This window comes from Xenopus laevis, chromosome 9_10L (assembly GCF_017654675.1).
Source record: "Xenopus laevis strain J_2021 chromosome 9_10L, Xenopus_laevis_v10.1, whole genome shotgun sequence".
In the NCBI taxonomy this organism is placed as follows: Eukaryota; Metazoa; Chordata; class Amphibia; order Anura; family Pipidae; genus Xenopus; species Xenopus laevis.
In genome coordinates, this window is record NC_054387.1 from 13,482,336 (window position 1) to 13,502,075 (window position 19,740).

The window sequence follows — 19,740 nt, forward strand, 5'->3', positions numbered from 1 at the left end:
GAAGCGTCACGTAGTGGGTCGGACTGGGCGCGTTGGTTTGTGACGTTTTAGGCACTGGCCTGGCGCATGTTGATGACGGCTGTCAATGCTGTGGTCCTGTGCTGTGCTTTAACTAGGTATTTGTGAGCACATACCGGGCCTGAGCTGTATCAGAGGCGCTCACTAGTTAACCTGCCGGCTGTGGCTGATCTACAACTCCCAGCATCCTCCACAGACCTGAATCTGTCCACTTTTCCCTTACCTTGTTTGGTAAGTATCCAACCTGGTCCTTCTATGTCTTCCCTGCAGGCAGACTTGTGTTTTATAAACATTTGGCAGCTGCTGTAGAACCTCTTGGGTTGCAATGTTCTACAATATTCTGTGTCCCTGCACTGGCCTCAGTCATTGGGTTTGCTGTTTATTTCTAAAAGGGAGCTCAACCCAAAACTGTCTTTTACCTACTGGAAGCAAATATAATATAATTCAGCAATAAGGCAACATTCATTCATTCCTCATTCTCACTGGCTTTATAGTTCTGTGTAAATCTTGGTGCAATTTAGATCCGCTCGCAATAACTACTTTCTAAACTCTTGATCAAAACCAGGGTCTGACGAGCGTCGCTGCCAATAAGATTTTTATATTAAAGGGATACTGTCATGGGAAAAAAATTTTTTTCAAATTGAATCAGTTAATAGTGCTGCTCCAGCAGAATTCTGCACTGAAATCCATTTCTCAAAAGAGCAAACAGATTTTTTTATATTCAATTTTGAAATCTGACATGGGGCTAGACATTTTGTCAATTTCCCAGCTGTCCCAAGTCATGTGACTTGTGCTCTGATAAACTTCAATCACTCTTTACTGCTGTACTGCAAGTTATAGTGATATCACCCCCTCCCCTTTTCCCCCCAGCAGCCAAACAAAAGAACAATGGGAAGGTAACCAGATAGCAGCTCCCTAACACAAGATAACAGCTGCCTGGTAGATCTAAGAACAACACTCAATAGTAAAAACCCATGTCTCACTGAGACACATTCAGTTACATTGAAAAGGAAAAACAGCAGCCTGCCAGAAAGCATTTCTCTCCTAAAGTGCAGGCACAAGTCACATGACCAGGGGCAGCTTGGAAATTGACAAAATGTCTAGCCCCATGTCAGATTTCAAAATTGAATATAAAAAAATCTGTTTGCTCTTTTGAGAAATGGATTTCAATGCAGAATTCTGCTGGGGTAGCACTATTAATTGATGTGTTTTGAAAAAAACATGTTTTCCGATGACCGGTTCCCTTTAATTAAATTAGGGATGCACCGAGTCCTTTGTAAAAGATTCGTCCGAATCCTAATTTGCTTATGCAATTTAGGGGTGGAAAGGGGAAAACATTTTTTACTTCCTTGTTTGTGACAAAAAAAAATCATGCGATTTCCCTGACCGTCCCTAATTTGCATATGCAAATTCGGATTCAGTTCGGTCGAATAATGGTGAAAAAGGCAGAATCCTGGATTCTGTGCGTCCCTAAATTAAATAGTAGCTGGTGCTATTGAAAATGAATGATCCACAATGAATTAGTGCAATTAATTAACCTCCTTCGATTAATTGAGATATCTAAAATGCATGTGCTTCAATACATTAATAATCCGTTGGGATTAAATACTTCATTCTAAAGTGACTTGTGTTAATAAATGAATCCTTAATAAATCACTTAAATTCCCGTCTCCTACAGCTCAATTCATTGAAGAGTTAAGAAAATGAAATTTATAGATGGTGGAATTGTTCCAAGAAACTCTTCACTCATTTGCTATCTATGGGACACCACAAAGATGGAGGAGTCAGCAATACCTAGTACTGTGGTCGCTAATTCTGACTCCTGCATTGTATCAGGAGTCAAAACCAGAGATAGGAAGACACATCTTTCTAGATCACTTTTTTTTTTTTATTGTTGTAACTGCAGATTGAGGCCCCTAACCTGGTGGCAGCCATGTACCGCTACAAGATAACCCTTAAAGATCGGCAGCAGCTGTACAAACTGATCATCAGCCAGATGCTCTACGATGGCTACATCAACCTTGCCAACGGCCTCATCAATGAACTCAAGATCCATTCTGTGTGCGCCCCGTCTGAGCAGCTGCTCCATCTCATTAAAGTGGGTAAGGATCAGCCTCTGATAAGAAAGGGCCAAAGTAGCATCACGTACATGCATTCCCCTGCATGTACTCTACATAACAGTGCTACTAAAGGGGAAGCATAATCCATTTATAAATAGTTTTCAGTTTCCAGGTAACTGATATTACACAATAAGCTATACTCTCATACTGTACTGTCTAATGGAAACAATATGGCACCTCCTTCCCATATGTATTAATACAAATATACTGAGAAGGAATGTTCTGGGCACACAATAAGCTATATCCTCATACTGTACTGTCTAAGGCAAACAATATGGCACCACCTTACCATATATATAAAAATACAAATATACAGACAAGGAATGTTCTGGGCACACAATAAGCTATACCCTAATACTGTACTGTCTAAGGGAAACAATATGGCACCTCCTTCCCATATATATATATATATATATATATATATATATATATATATATATATATATATATATATATATATATATATATATATATATATATATATATATATATACACAAATATACAGAGAAGGAATGTTCTGGGCACACAATAAGATATATCCTCATACTGTACTGCCTAAGCAAAAAAAATATGGACCCTCCTTCCCATATGTATAAATACAAATATACAGAGAAGGAATGTTCTGGGCACACAATAAGCTATACCCTCATACTGTACTGTCTAAGGGAATCAATATGGCACCTCCTTCCCATATGTATAAATACAAATATACAGAGAAGGAATGTTCTGGGCACACAATAAGCTATACCCTCATACTGTACTGTCTAAGGGAAACAATGTGGCACCTCCTTCCCATATGTATAAATACAAATATACAGAGAAGGAATGTTCTGGGCACACAATAAGATGTGATGTTCCTAGGTATGGAGAATGATGACAGCGCGGTGCAGTACGCCATTGGACGCTCTGATACGGTAGCCCCAGGCACAGGAATCGATTTGGAATTTGACGCAGACGTACAAACCATGTCTCCTGAAGCCTCCGAGTACGAGACCTGCTACGTGACATCCCATAAAGGTCCTTGCCGGGTGGCCACGTACAGCAGAGATGGGCAGCTCATCGCCACTGGCTCAGCAGATGCTTCTATCAAGATCCTCGATACAGAGAGAATGCTGGCAAAAAGTGCAATGCCGATTGAGGTAAATCTGTGGCAGAGCTTGCTTTTGTGTTTAAGGGGAACAAAAAGTTCATAATAAATCCTAATAAGTAAACCCAGCTTATCCTGTAGCAAATCAAAGCTCTGAGATATAACCATTGAGAAAAATCACAAGCAGTACTCATGTCAACTTTCTATCTGGAAAATTTACAGTAGCCTTATCTTGCTTTACGGCAGGTATTTTTAGATCTCATCCAATGTTTAGCGTAAAGGTAGCAGTCACTTCCACCTTTGCCTGATTGGGCTAGTGTTGAAATGAAGTGTTTTCTGCATGCAGTGATGCTTTGTTTCCCGTTTCCTATAGGCACGAAACGCGTCAGCTTTTCATCTGTATGTCCTAATAAATGTCTTACATTTTTTAATTCCTTTTTGACTATTACTTTTTTGGAGAAAACTCACCATTTCAGCTGCGGTTCCTGTTTCCTTTCCCTGATTTGTTGTGATATCAGGCTCATTGTTCAGTTTATTATTTTAATTTACGTTTAACAGCCTCCCTTGTTGCCAATAGGTAATGATGAACGAGACTGCACAGCAGAATATGGAGAACCATCCAGTCATTCGCACTCTCTATGATCACGTCGATGAGGTCACCTGTCTGGCGTTCCACCCTACTGAACAGATCCTGGCGTCCGGCTCCAAAGATTACACCCTCAAACTCTTTGACTATTCCAAACCCTCTGCCAAAAGAGCATTTAAACACATTCAGGTATGAATTTGGCTTCTATCTTAAAGGAATAGAGCCCCTAGTCTTGCACCAACCCCCTTCCACCCTGCATTTGACTCATACAGAAGTATTGGGGATTGGGTGGGCAGTAGATTTCTTTTCCAGCTATATGAAATTGTAGCCTCACAGAGCAATAGGGCTTTGAAGGGTCAGTTTCCCTTAAGGTGAAAGTTTATTCGACTAAATGCCTCTGATTCCACTTTAGAAAATATTTTCAGATGGAGGGCACTCTAATATAAAGTATATGCAATATTATTAACTTATGGGTGCACATAAAGCCCAAAAGAAGCCCCCATATAAGGCCAAACACAGAATAATGTTAGGGAAAAAAGGGCCTGCACTCCAAATAAATAGATAGACCAAGTGGTATTTGAATAGTCATATATTTATATATTTAAAAAGTACATGCATAATACAGGGCAAGAAGTACATGCATAATACAGCCCTGTGTTATGCATGTACTTCTTTTTAAATATATAAATATATGACTATTCAAATACCACTTGGTCTATCTATTTATTTGGAGCGCAGGCCCTTTTTTCGCTAACATTATTCTGATTCCACTTTAGCCTGGGAGAGAGAATGAATTTTGCTCTTCCCATACAAGCAAGCGATGTACTCAATCCTCCTGCAGTTGCAAGTCAATCTGCCAGACGACCTGTTTCCATTTCTCTTTTGATATGCCCCATCATGTAAGCTCCACGCTATTCACTTTCCAACACATGGCCAATGCCTATGTATAATCTATTCGCCTTTGTGTCAATATCGGACGTCCTTGGCATGACTCTGCACTCGAGATGGAAGGATTTATTGTATCAAACACAAAGCCAATGGAACAGATGTTTTGCCTTGCATTGATTATCCCACTGAAGGGTTCCATAGCAAAGCAGCTGCAGTACAAACTATGATTCCAAGCCATGAGCACCCACTTCTTAGCAATAGGTGAGGGATTTATACATCATACTTTTGCATTCAGAGGCAGACTGTGATACAGACAGAAAAAGACACATTCATTAAACGTGGGCAGGTGGGAGTGTGTTGGGCACCAGCACGCCACCCAATCGCCCGCCTGAGCCTGACTTCGGGGTTCCTTTTATAGGCCCACTCCGACCCACCTTGACGATGCCACAAAAGGGGCGAGCAGGCGCATCGTCTATAAAAGAAGAACCCAGAAGTCGGCATTTGACAGTGCAGATTGAGCTCTTCTCTTGCTCTAGCGGCCCGCCTCTGCAATGAAGAGTGCAAGGTCGGCCCGAACCCACTCGACCCGCGGGTATCGGGCCCACCCACACATCACTAGTAGTCACACAAGTACCAAATGTGGGTTTGTGTGTTAGACCCGGTGGCTGTCACTAAATGTGTATCAGAGAGTGGATAGAGAGCTAGGCTAAACAAGCGTAAGTGTGGTTAAGAGGTCGGGGTATAACTGATTAAATGCAGAAGGGAATATTGTGATATGGAAATATTTAAATGGATGGCTTCAATATCCTTTACCCTTTAAACTGCCAGCAATGAAATGCAAACATTCTGGCAGTTGAAGGGTTAAACAGTTGAAACCATCTTGTCTATGTGGTTGATGATTAGCCTTTGGTTCAGCCCATGGGGCAGATTCACTAAAGGACGAAGTGGCTAATGCTAGCAACAATTCGCCAGCGTTACCATCCGCAGGCCAATTTACTAACAGACGCAGGCGTCAATTCGCTAGCGAAAGAGACCGTCACTAGCGTTCATTCGCACTCTATCGCCAGTTGACTATGTGGTCAGCGAAAGGTTGTTACTCCGCAAATTCAGTAAATTTTACTGAACGTTGACTCTTTTGCCGATTTGACTTTACCGCCTCAGACCAGGCGAAGTGCTTAAAAGAAGCTAGATCTTCCTCCATCACTTACATCATATCCTGTGTGCCAAAAATGCATTAAAGTTCAAAAACACTGGCGACTTTTTTTTGCCTGCAAAAGTCATCACAAATAGAACATTCATTTTACAGTGGGCTCATGTGCAGGGCATTATATTAACTCTCTTGTCTTTATTAAGGTTCACTGGGCATTTGTAATAAAAAGTGGTAACTTCAAGCATTTGCACCAACATTTATATTAAAGACCTCCATACAACTTTAAATTACCCGCCCTATGCAAATTGACCTAAGCGCAAGATCAGTAGCGAATTCTTCGCTGAGAAATGCTTGCAATGCCAAAGTAACACTAGCAAAAAGTCGGCAGCGTTCGGTGCCCAGGACGAAACTCCACATATTAGTGAATTGGCGTAGTTGTAGCGCATTTGCACCTGGCGAGCTGTGCGAAGCTGACGCTGGCGAAAAATCACCCGTTCGTATGTTGTCATAAGGATAGGAGCTGTATTTATACCCCCATATTATATTTCTCCTTGGTCTGCTTGGGGGACACAGGAACAATGGGGTATAGCTAACACCACTAGGAGGCAGGACACAACAAAAAAAGAACTAATCCCTCCTCCTCCTGCTATACCCCAGCTCCCAGGTGGAGCCAGCTCAGTTTTAGTTGTGTCCTCAGGAGGTTAGGACATAGGCTCCTTCAGGAGTGATGCGTCCGTGATTCCCTCCCTGATTATGTGCTCTCTCATTATGAACTTTCCCTGGCCCTTTATGTCTGTGATTGTCTTGTTTGCTTATCTGTAGGGCAGAGGCCTCTCACAGCGTTATCTGTGCATATATTTATACAGCATATATATATCTATTTATTAACTAGGAAGCGGAAATGCTGCGCTCTATCTCGTTCCACCCGTCTGGAGACTTCATTATAGTCGGTACCCAGCACCCCACGCTGCGCCTCTACGATATCAACACCTTCCAATGCTTCGTGTCCTGCAACCCCCAGGATCAGCACACGGACGCCATCTGCTCGGTCAGCTATAACCCAACTGCCAACACGTATGTCACCTGCAGCAAGGACGGCAGCATCAAGCTGTGGGACGGAGTCTCCAACCGATGCGTTACCACGTATGAGAAGGCCCATGATGGTGCCGAAGTGTGTTCTGCCATATTCTCTAAGAATTCCAAGTATATCCTGTCCAGCGGTAAAGACTCGGTGGCTAGATTATGGGAGATCTCAACGGGCCGAATGTTGGTAAAATACACAGGTAAGGCCCTCTTTAAAGGAATTGTTCATGGTAGAAATAAAAACTGGGTAAATAGATAGGCTGTCCAAAATAAAAAATGTTTCTAATATAGTTAGTTAGCCAAACATGTAATGTATAAAGGCTGGAGTGACTCGATGTGTAACATAATAGCCAGAACACTACTTACTGCTTTTCAGCTCTCTTGTTTCCACTGATTGGTTAACAGGCAGTTACCAATCAGTGACTTGAGCCATAACTGTTGCTTGTGAATCTGAGCTGAATGCTGAGGATCAATTACAAACTAACTGAAGAGTTATGTCCCATGTGGCCCCCCTTAGAGTCACTGACTAACTCGGCGTTAGAGAGCTGAAAAGCAGGAAGTAATGTTCTGGCTATTATGTTAGACATCCAGTCATTCCAGCCTTTATACATTACATTTTTGCCTAACTAACTATATTAGAAACATTTTTTATTTTGCACATACAAGTTATAACCAGCTTAAAGATGTGTATTTAGCCACCCCATGTACCCTGCATGCTTTAATGCACTGATCACTGCAGCTTTGTTTCCTTGCCTTGCCCAGTCTCTGAGTAAATAGGCTGTCCAAAATAAAAAATGTTTCTAATATAGTTAGTCAGCCAAACATGTAATGTGATTGTAATGTGATTGGCTGTACCACATTTTGATTGGATGCAGCATCATGTGTGCAGGGGCATGCAGGAACATCTTCTGCCCCTTTTTGAACATTATTAGGGTTACTGTTTAGCCTATAAATAAGCATATATGATCTGGACAGGTATCAGCATTCCTCCAGGCCTTCAATTGACTGCCACGATACAGCCGAAAACAGTGGCAGGTATTCCTTTGTGGTTCTACTGAGGCTGCAGACATTGTAGGATAATCACTTGCTCAGCTTCTCTGTGAACTTGAATAGAATTTTATTTACAGACACACGACATACTTTACCGTATTGTTTGTAGGGTAGGCACTCAAAGAGCAATCCTCCAGGCAGTTGTAGTTAAAAAAGTATTTATTTAAGCATGGATTACAGGCTTACGCGTTTCATGTTCTCACAACATTTAATTACGAGCCTATGATTAAGTGTTGAGAACACAAAACGCATAAGGCCGTCCGTCCCCTCAAGCCAAAGGCTCCGGGCAGGTCTGGACTGAGATTCAAAGTAGGCCCTGGCATTTCAGGTACACATAGGCCCAAACAGGCCACACAGCAGCCCAAACAGCCCCCACAGCCCAATAAATGGTGACTGTCTATGGCAACTTACAGCAGTCCCTCTGGCATTTGTCTGAACCCACAGATTGCCAGTCCAGGCCTGGCTCGGGTCAGAGCACCTGGGCCTCCTCATATACGCTGTGAGTCTCTTTAAAGAAACATTTTTTGATGACAGGACACACTTTACTATATTTAAATTGCCTCAGGTAGTTACTACGTATTGCCAGCAGGGGGCAGAATTTCATCCATATGTCTAGAGACAAACGGGCAACCTGGTAATAAACACGCTGCATTCTGAAGCCTTAATTAAATGCCTCTCCAGGTTGCTACTGGTGCAATGCTGTTTGGGTCAGTGATGCTGCGGGATACACTGAAGGGCTGAACTTGATGGGAAGTTGTCTTTTTGAACCCAAATTAAAGGACCAGTAACAATTTTTTTTTATTAATTCGTTCGTATAGAACGAAAAAAAACACAAAGACAAATTAATCTTTTAAATTGCTAAGTCTTTATTAAGAAATAACTTACTGAAACTCCGTCGATCCATCGTGCGGCACTCAATTTCTCCCCCCCCCCGCCTTCCTTATAGGAGATGGCCAGGGAGGATAAATTGAGGGCTGCACGATGGATCGTCACTCTGTTGCCTTTTTTTTGAAGACGAGCGGAAGAGGTGTTTCAGTAAGTTATTTTTTAATAAAGGCTTTGTAATTTTAAAGGAGAATTTAACCAGTAATAAAAAGAAAAATCCTCCTCCCCAGCCTACCTTCCCTTACTCACCCCTACATGAAGATTCTGGCCTCGGAGTTCAGGGCCCAATCTTCTGTCTTTTTCGGAAGTTTCGGCGCATGCGCAGTTGTAGTAAATTTACGGTCCCGAAACCTCTGCGCATGCGCCGAAACTTACAACAAAGACCGAAGATGGCGCCCGTGAACTCCGAGGCCAGAATCTGCACGGAGGGGTGAGTAACAAATTAGGGGCATTTCCCCGGGGGGGGGGGGTTTAATTGCAGGTTGAATTCTCCTTTAAAATCGCAAAGTCTTTATTAAAAAATAACTTATTGAAACTACGTTTCCCCTCCTCTTCAAAAAAGGCGACGATCCATCGTGTGGCGCTCGATTTATGCTCCCTGGCTATCTCCTATAAGGAAGGAAGGGAGGAGAAATCGAGTGCCGCACGATGGATTGCCTTTCCTGAAGAGGAGCCCAAGCGGAGTTTCTGTAAGTTATTTCTTAATAAAGAATTAGCAATTGAAAAGTTGAATTTGTCTTTTTTTTTTTTTTTTTCCGTTCTATACTAATAAATTTAAAAGAAAAAAAAATTTATGTTACTGGTCCTTTAACTGTGTAGCTAATATCTTTGGACTGTCTCAATGAGTTCAAGTCAGACTTCACTTTTAGCCAGTTTTCTACCCAAAACAACCACTTCTATTTTTGGGGACTTTTCTCATTCTCGTTCCTCATTTAACACGTGTTAACCACCATCCCCTGCCCAGGAGCCGGACTCAGCGGGAGACAAGTACACAGAACACAAGCCGTATTCAACCACACAGAAGACTATGTCCTGCTTCCAGACGAACGGACCATAAGCCTGTGCTGCTGGGATTCCAGGACAGCAGAACGGCGGAATCTTCTCTCCTTGGGACACAACAACATAGTGCGCTGCATTGTTCATTCTCCAACTAATCCCGGCTTTATGACCTGCAGCGACGATTTTCGGGCCCGGTTTTGGTACCGCAGGTCAACTACAGACTGATTGCCAACCCCCTGCAGTTTCCTTAAGCTGGCCGCACATTTAAAGATCCAAGGTCACCAAACAAGGGGATCGTTCCCCAATATGCACACCTTGAGGTGAAGCGATATTGGTCTGATCCAGTTGGATCACAATGACAGTATACAGATTTTTCAACCAGTCCGATATCTAGATGATTTAAGGTCAGGATTTGGGGCCCCCATACACGGACCAATAAGCTGCCAGCTTTTATCGTTCTGTGTGGCACCTTTATACAGACACTGCCCAGAGCAGAGACTGAAAGTTTTATGGGATGAATTGAATTCAAATCTGTAGATAATAAAACATTAGAAAAAATGAACTTTTATTTTATTTAAAAGTCCTTTTCTTTGTTTTTGTTTTTTTCCAATAACAATAATAACAGGTATTCTGTTTTGCTTCTAGGAAGCTGTTATGGGTTCTGCTTAAACTGTCACTGTCTCATCTTCCCCATTGCCTTCCTGTTGTGTTATAATATGCTAAAAATATTTTGTCCTTAAAACGTTGTGGATTAGCAAAAAGGTCAATTAACAGCATAGGTATTCCCCTGTACTAAGCACAATTCCGCAGGAACAGCCCCCTAAGTTTGCTCATAGTCTGTACAGAGAGATCCCATAAAACTATGGCAGCATAGGTATTCCCTGTACTAAGCACAATTCAGCAGGAACAGCCCCTAAGTTTGCTCATAGTCTGTACAGAGAGATGCCATAAAACTATGGCAGTGTAGGCATTCCCCTGTACTAAGCACAATTCAGCAGGAACAGCCCCTAAATTTGCTCATAGTCTGTACAGAGATACCATAAAACTATGGCAGTGTAGGTATTCCCCTGTACTAAGCACAATTCAGCAGGAACAGCCCCTAAATTTGCTCATAGTCTGTACAGAGAGATACCATAAAACTATGGCAGTGTAGGCATTCCCCTGTACTAAGCACAATTCAGCAGGAACAGCCCCTACGTTTGCTCATAGTCTGTACAGAGAGATATAAAACTATCCTGGTATAGGTATTGTCATGCAGAATTACTGTTATTCAGAACTGCCTGGAGCGCCACAGATTATGATGACTTCTAAAAAATAAAGGCCCTTTAACCCCCCCCCCAACAGCCTTATAACAGATGGCTGGGGGGCTGTTGCTCCAGATCCTTGGCCTGAAGGCTCAGTAGAAAAAGATAAGTGAAAGCAGATACTGTCTGGACAGATTTTACAGTTCATCATTTTGATCACCGAATCCGAAACTATTTCTCAAGTTTTGGTTAGATAATCACTGATAAATATATATATATTTATATCTACCATGCTTATTGCTCAAATGTTTATTATAGAGATACATAACCCAGTGCATGGAGTAATAATATTTAGTATGACCTCCAGTTGAAAGCTTGAAAGACACAGCCAAAACTACTATAAAAATGAAGACCAATTGAAAAGTTGCTAGGCCATTCTACAACGTGGCCATATTCAATTTGTTATTGACTTTATAAACAAATATATACTGTATATGTAAGTGTATCTCACCTGGCTCAGCAACCCTTAGCCACCAATGAGCAGTTCATTTTGCAGTTAGAATAATATAAGCAATTTGTTGTTATAGGTTACTGTATGTAACTGGCCCTGTGATAGGTCCCATCAGCGATGGAGTAAGTGGGGAATCCCTGACATTTTATTTATGGAAATGAAACCAGCAAACTCTAAAACAATTGTTCGTATCCGTATATAAAGCATTCCATACATTGATGATGTTGCTCGTTTAACGGAAAACTATACCCCCCAAACAATGTAGGTCTCTATAAAAAGATATTGCATGAAACAGCTCATATGTAAAATCCTGCTTCATGTAAATGAACCATTTTCATAATAATATACTTTTCTAGTCAGGCCCGGACTGGCAATCTGTGGGTTCTGGCAAATGCCAGAGGGGCTGCTATAAGGTGCCATAGAAAGTCAGTATTTAGTGGGCTGGTTGGGGCTGGTTGGGCCTCTGTGTTGGCTGATTGGGCCTCTGTGTACCTGAAATGCCAGGGCCTATTTTAATTCTCAGTCCAGGCCTGTTTCTAGTAGTATGTGCCATTGGGTAATCATAAATAGAAAATTGCCATTTTAAAAAATAAGGGCCGCCCCCTGAGATCGTAAGATTCACTGTGCACACATACAAACCACATGTAAGGTCACATGAGCCAATTAACGGACAGAGTTCTGCCTTTTGTTTCCTCACTTCTTCCTGTTACAGTTAGTGTTGTAGTATTTCTGGTCAGGTGATCTCTGAGGCAGCACATAGACCATCACGAAATGGTGGTTCAAGGCAAGAGATGTAAAAGGGCAATATTTACTTAAATATATATTCCAGTTTGGTAAGATTCTTTAATATGCCTCTTAATATGATATAAACTATCTGTTGCTTAAGTATTCATTTTGGGGGTATAGTTTTCCTTTAAGGCAGAACCTCAAGAATTAACATGAACTTAAATGGCCACAGGAAATGACACATATCCTGCAAAATGCTGCCGAAAATTTTTATTTTTTTCCTCTTTTCTTGTAGGTTTATTTTTAGAGGCATAGGGAACTTAACTGCCCACATTTGCCTTTGTTCTCAGGAGGGGGTGTGGGGCTGGAATAGCCAATCAAAAGGGCTTTTCTGAAGAACAAAAAATATCAATTCATGTATTTATCACTACACATGCTACCTGAGGCACTTCTGGCTTACCTACATAAAGAGCTAATAGCCTTTGGTCCACATCCCAGCCAAGAGGAGAGTCTATTTGCAATTAGGGGCTTTTTGACTGAATTATAATGAAAGGTTCTAAAGAATATCAGACAGGATCTGTGCCACTGGGATACAGATAGCTAGAATCTCAGCTACCATAAAGCAGGGCAGGACTGCTGCTTACAATGGGGATCAGATTGGATCTGTGCAGTCACTGGGACAGAATGCTCTGTTATACAGATAGCTAGAATCTCAGCTACCATAAAGCAGGACAGGACTGCTGCTTACAATGGGGATCAGATATGATCTGTGCAGCCACTTGGACAGAATGCTCTGTTATACAGATAGCTAGAATCTCAGCCATAAAGCAGGACAGGACTGTTACTTACAATGGGGATCAGATAGAATCTGTGCAGCCACTGGGACAGAATGTTCTGTTATACAGATAGCTAGAATCTCAGCTGCCATAAAGCAGGACAAGACTGCTGCTTACAATGGGGATCAGATAGGATCTGTGCAGCCACTGGAACAGAATGCTCTGTTATACAGATAGCTAGAATCTCAGACCAGGCTGCTGCCCATTTGAATATACCATAGACCTATTTCCTTATTTGTGAATGAGAAGAGGAAAAATGCAGCAGTTTTATTTCCTTTTATCAGCTTATGATTCCGTCTGCCCCGTCTCACCTGCCTGCTTCCGTAGTAAAGTCCTACATCTGAACTTTTGCAGTGTGGTTTAGTAATTTCCCTGAGAGCAAGAGGAACGGGAACTAGGGCTCAGGGCCAAACCAGTCAGAAAACACCTCTAGAATTCATTAGAAAACAGGGTTTTAGCCTTGTATGGCTTGGGAAATACTTATACAGCGTATAGCATCTGCCAAACACAGCAGCTTGACCTGAAAGGTTAGTTATGCAGAATATTCTATCTCTTTCTCTATCATCTCTATCTATCATCTCTCTTTATCTATCATCTATCTGTCTATCATTTATCTCTCTCTCTCTCCATCATCTATCTATCATCTATCTATCTATCTATCTGTCATTTATATATCATCTCTCTTTATCATCTCTATCTATCATCTCTCTTTATCTATCTGTCTCAAGTATCTATCTCTCTCTCCATCATCTCTCTATTTATATTTCATCTATCATCTCTAGCTATCAATCATCTATCGATCATCTATTTTTCATCTATCATCTCTCTCTATCATCTGTCTGTCTATCATTTATATATCATCTCTCTTTCTCTATCATCTCTATCTATCATCTCTCTTTATCTATCTATCTGTCTATCTATCATGTATCTATCTCTCTCCATCATCTCTCTATCTATATATCATCTATCTATCATCTCTAGCTATCAATCATCTAGCTATCAATCATCTATATATCATCTATCTGTCTATCATCTCTCTCTATCATCTCTCTATCTGTCTATCTATCATCTATCAATCATCTATCTATCTGTCTATCATCTCTCTCTATCATCTCTCTATCTGTCTATCTATCAATCATCTATCTGTATATCTATCATTTATCTATCTAGCTATCATCTCTCTATCATCTATCTTTATGTCTATCTATCTATCATCTCTCTCTATCATCTCTCTCTATCATCTCTCTGTCTATCATCTATCTATCATTTATCTATCATCTTTCTCTCTATCGTCTCTCTCTATCTATAATCTATCATATATCTATCTATCTTTTTCTATCTCTGTCTATCTTTTTTAACTGAAACTCCATTCAATGCAGATTGCCTGAGACTCTGTACATGCTGCCGGTTGCAGGAAGAAATAAGAATATTCAGAGTCTTCAATCTTCCCCAGAACTTCCTGAAGTCACGACTGTGCCAGCTGTGCGGCAGCTGAACTCTTGATTGTGAATTCACACTTGCGCTCAAGAGCAGAGAAAGCGAAGGTGGGGACCGAGCATCAAGCAGCATCTTCAAATTCCTGCAAAAATAAGAGGTAAGGTGCACTGCAAATAGGTAGAGCTGTGGTGGCTATGGGTGGGGCTAGCAGGGGTGACTACTTTCAGGTCGTTACATGGTAGGGTCACAGACAGCAGATTTATACAAAGAAAAGAAAGTTTCTTTTGACCCGCATTGTTTTTTTTGGGAAGAAGGGGCTAAAAGTGTCCTCTCATTATCACAGACTTGTATTGATAGGTTGGCTGTGAATCATTGCATAGCAGTCAATAACTACCTGTACCTGATGCCTTGGAGGTTTGCTCACTAGTATGCCAGAGAGTTTAACCACAACCAGGGACTGCAAGTTTTGGCTATTTTTCTTGTTGTTCTCCTTTGAGTTAACTTTTAGTATGATGTAGGGAGTAATATTCTGAGACAATTTGCAATTGGTTTTAATTTTTAATTCTTTGCAGTTTTTGAGTTATTTCGCTTTTTATTCAGCAGCCCTGCAGTTTGCAGTTCCTGCAATCGGGTTGCTAGGGTCCAAATTACCGTAGCAACCATGCATTGATTTGAATAAGAGAATGGAACAGGAAGAGGAGAGGGACTGAATAGAAAGAGGAGTAATCAAAAGTAGCAAGAACAATACATGTGTAGCTTTACAGAACCTTTGCTTTTTAGATGAGGGTCAGTGACCCCCCTTTTTAAAAGTTGGGAAGAGTCAGAAGAAGGTGGCACATAATTAAAAAAAAAATAAACAATGAAGACTAATTGAAAAATTGCTTAAAATTGGCCATTATATAATATATTATAAGTTAACTTAAATGTGAACCACCACAAATTCCATTGTGTTTGGCCACAGGAACCACGTTAGCCCAGCAGCAGCTTTATCATTTGACAATACCATGTGGTGCAGTTATAAATTAGGATTTATTATTGCCAGGTCCAAGTATTCGCCCCACATCCCCTGCGCCTCTGCCTTTGATGCCGGGTGAAAGAGGGTGCAGGATAGGTGTGTGAAAGAAGGGCCCAGACACGGAGACATTTGTTCTGAAAATGCTGGTGGGCAAGGATTTTTGTTTTTCCTAAGTCGCCCGAAGATTCCTCACGAGATAAATCTCCCTGTATGCTCCATAACCCTTATAGGAAACAAACCTACTTGGCCTCTGCTGGCAAAATATCTTAAAAAACGTGTTTTCCTTTTTTTAGAAGTGTTTTTTTTTTTTTTTTTTTGCACCCAAAAACAATCTGTAATTAAAGGACAGGTTAATTTATTGGTGGGAGGCAGTTTGTTAGGCACCCACCTAAATGCTAACCTCCGACCCCTGGCTGGTGCACAACATTTAATATTTATTGAAAAAAGCGGATTGTTGCATGTGCTGCTTCCCAACTCTTGCTAAAAAAACATGGCGATCATGTGCAGCTGGTGAATCGGCTCAGAGACCATAGTAACCAGAGAGCTAAGGCTGAAGGTTTGAACAGTTAAAGCAGTGCTTGGAAGGAGGACAGCAACAAATGTGTGTTTTCGTTTCATTCGGGCACCACCTCTTCACAAAACCTCACCACTTCCCCTTCCTGTACCTCGCAAATATCACAAGAGTCACAAATGGACTGTGGCCTCCTGGACTCATGTTCTGACACTTCAGTCCCCCAGTCTCTGGGCAACAGAAGATAAATGTTGGGACAATCTTTAGGGGAGGGCATTTGTTTTTTCGCTGCTCTAGAATTACAACACTCTAGACAGGCTTCAGAGGGTGCTGGGAGTTGTACTTTAAAACAACTAGAGGATCTGTGTGTTGGCCATCACTGCTATAAAGTCCATTCTGCCTTGGTTTTGTCCTACTGCCTCAATGTTCAACTATGTCTCCCATCTTACCCTACTTTCTCCAAATTGCATTCCTAGCTCTATCTTGTCCTGCAGGCTTCATCTTGTCCTATTGTTTCTATTTTCTCCTACTGTCTCCAACTTGACCTACTATCACAATATTCTTTACTATCTATATCTTACCCTACTGTCTCCATCTTGTGCTACTGTCTCCATCTTACCCTACTGTCTCCATCTTGCTCTGTCTCCATCTGGCCTTACTTCTCCATCTCAACCAACTGTCTTCATTTCCTCCTCTTGTCTTAATCTTGTCCTACTGTCTTCATCCTGTTCTACTGTCTACATTTTACCCTACTGTCTGCATCTTGTTATACTGTCTCCATCTTTCCTACAGTCTCCATCCTGCTCTACCAACTATATCTTACTCTACCGTCTCCATCTTACCCTACTGACTCCCACTTGCCCTGCTGTCTCTATCTCCATATTCTCCACTTTCTCCACATTACCCTATTGTCTCCATTTTCTCCTCCTGTCTCCATCTTGCCCTATTGTTTCCATCCTGTTCTACTGTCTACATTTTACCCTACTGTCTCCATCTTGTCATACTGTCTCCATCTTGTCATACTGTCTCCATCTTTCCTACTGTCTCCTTCCTGCTCTACCAACTACATCTTAGTCTACGGTCTCCATCTTACCCTACTGTCTCCTACTTGCCCTGCTGTCTCTATCTTGCACCACTGTCTCAATCTTGCCCTACTGCCTCCATCTTGTCATACTGTCTCCATCTTACCCTACTGCCTCCATCTTGTCATACTGTCTCCATCTTACCCTACTGTCTCCATCTTGTCCTACTGTCTCCATCCTGTTCTACTGTCTCCATCTTTCCCTCCTATACCACTGATTTTATTTTTAATGTAATCTTTGAAACTGCTGCTGTGTGAGGTTCTGTGTTATACAAGACTCAGATACACAGCTTTGCAGTATTTAGTGAGAGGTAAGTTGTTAGTTGTTTCCATGCAGTCCAGTTGGTAGATGAAAGGCCTTTATGACTTGGTGTGTGGGACCCAGATTCCCATACCATAAGCACAAAGCAGGGTTACGTGCTATGTGTGCCTGATTCCTCCCCTCACAGCCAGACTGCCTAATGATGCATGAATGGGAATACTGAATGGGAATCTCTTGGCATTTGTTGCCCAAGGACACATCAAGTCGTTGGGGAGAATCTGAACTCTGCCTCTCAGGTTTCCAAGGCTTTGTGCTGCCTCAGCTCAACCAAGGGCAGGGGTTTAATCTGATTACATGCATTTCTGCCCCCCACTAATCTTTTCATTAAATTCTGCTACCGCTTGTTTGTCTTTGCTGCTTATGTCTGTTTAAATTACCCATAATCCCTCTGTACTGGAATATATTTTTATTTATAAATATGGGAAGGAGGTGCCATATTGCTTCCCTTAGAGCAGTGATCCCCAACCAGTAGCTCATGAGTAACATGTTGCTCTCCGACCCCTTGGATTTTGCTCTCTGTGACCTCAAAGCAGGTGCTTATTTTTGAATTCCAGGCTTGAAGGCAAGTTTTACTTGCTTAAAAAACATGTTTACTACCAAACAGAACCTCCTGTAGGCTGCCATTCCACATAGAGGATACCAATAGCCAATCAAAGCCCTTAATAGGCACCCCCCCCCCCCCGGAACTCTCTGCATTCTTATGTTGCTCTCCAACATTAATTTACATTTGATTGTGTCTCACGGGTAGAAAAGGTTTGGGACCCTTGCCTTAGACAGTCCAGTATGAGGGTACAGCTTATTGTGTGCCCAGAACATTCCTTCTCTGTATATTTGTATTTATACATATGGGAAGGAGGTGCCATATTGTTTCCCTTAGACAGTCCAGTATGAGGGTATAGCTTATTGTGTGCCCAGAACATTCCTTCTCTGTATATTTGTATTTATACATATGGGAAGGAGGTGCCATATTGTTTCCCATAGACAGTACAGTATGAGGCTACAGCTTATTGTGTGCCCAGAACATTCCTTCTCTGTATATTTGTATTTATACATATGGGAAGGAGGTGCCATATTGTTTCCCTTAGACAGTACAGTATGAGGGTATAGCTTATTGTGTGCCCAGAACATTCCTTCTCTGTATATTTGTATTTATACATATGGGAAGGAGGTGCCATATTGTTTCCCTTAGACAGTACAGTATGAGGGTATAGCTTATTGTGTGCCCAGAACATTCCTTCTCTGTATATTTGTATTTATACATATGGGAAGGAGGGATTGGGTTTATTTAATGTTTAAATAATTTTCTAGTAGCCTTAGGGTGGTGGCACATGTTCAGATTCAGGGACAAATCTCCTCTTCTTCAGGCGACTAATCTCCCTGAAATGCCTTCCCCCCGGCAAGAATCTATTTGTTTTCCAAAGTCAACCAAAGTTGCCTCAAGAGGAAGATGCAGGTGCCAGCGGTGATTTAAACTAAAGCCTAACTAAAGAAGTAGCTAGAAATGTTGTACATGATGTTTTGTGCTTCTGTACCAGCCCAAGGCAACCACAGTCTTTTAGCAGTAAAGATCTGTGTCTCCAAAGATGCCCCAGTAGCTCCCCATCTTCTTTTCTGCTGATTCACTGCACATGCTCTGTGCTGCTGTCACTTACTGAGCTTAGGGACCCACTCACAATATACAGTACACATAGAATAGAAATGTAACAATATAAGGCTGATTAGTAATTAATACACATAATAACTACATGGCAGCACAGAAACCAGTGTAATTAACATCAGAATTTAATAATCAGCCCTGTAGCATCAGCTTATATTACAGACCAACCTCATTTTCCACTGGATAATTAGTGACGAGCCCTAAGCTTAGCTTCTCAACAGCTGCTCAGAGCCCACTGAGCATGTGAGTGTCACAGACACTTTCCAAGATGGTGACCCCCTGTGACAAGTTTGAAGTCCTGGATCATTGCTGCTATTGACAAGCTGAAACTTTAGGCTGGTGCAATACCTTCAGTATATAAAATATGGCATTTTTAGCCACATTCATATTTAGGGTTTAGTTCTCCTTTAAATGCCCCATTTCAGAATGCCTGTTATTCTTCCATTACCCAGAAGCACATGAAAGGCCAACTGACCCCAGACTTTCCCATGATAAGGACTTGCTCCCTGTCTGTGTGTGGGAGTAGACAGGGG

The 19,740-nt window shown here is 41.6% G+C and overlaps 2 protein-coding genes across 2 annotated transcripts in view; both read left to right on the forward strand.

The window, feature by feature from the left end:
- Positions 1-93: 93 nt before the first annotated feature.
- cstf1.L (cleavage stimulation factor, 3' pre-RNA, subunit 1, 50kDa) lies at positions 94-10,425 on the forward strand. The gene is given in 6 exon segments (NM_001094455.1): positions 94-249; positions 1,925-2,120; positions 3,001-3,278; positions 3,804-4,001; positions 6,743-7,133; positions 9,833-10,425. Coding segments are annotated over 5 exon segments (1,296 nt in total). The 5' UTR covers positions 94-249; positions 1,925-1,951; the 3' UTR covers positions 10,093-10,425.
- Positions 10,426-14,661: 4,236 nt separating this feature from the next.
- Positions 14,662-19,740, forward strand: part of cass4.L (Cas scaffold protein family member 4 L homeolog) — a 41,349-nt gene continuing 36,270 nt past the window's right edge. Inside the window, exon 1 of the mRNA XM_041575562.1 lies at positions 14,662-14,778. The gene's annotated coding sequence lies outside the window, so the exon portion shown is untranslated. The remainder of the gene's footprint in view (positions 14,779-19,740) is intronic.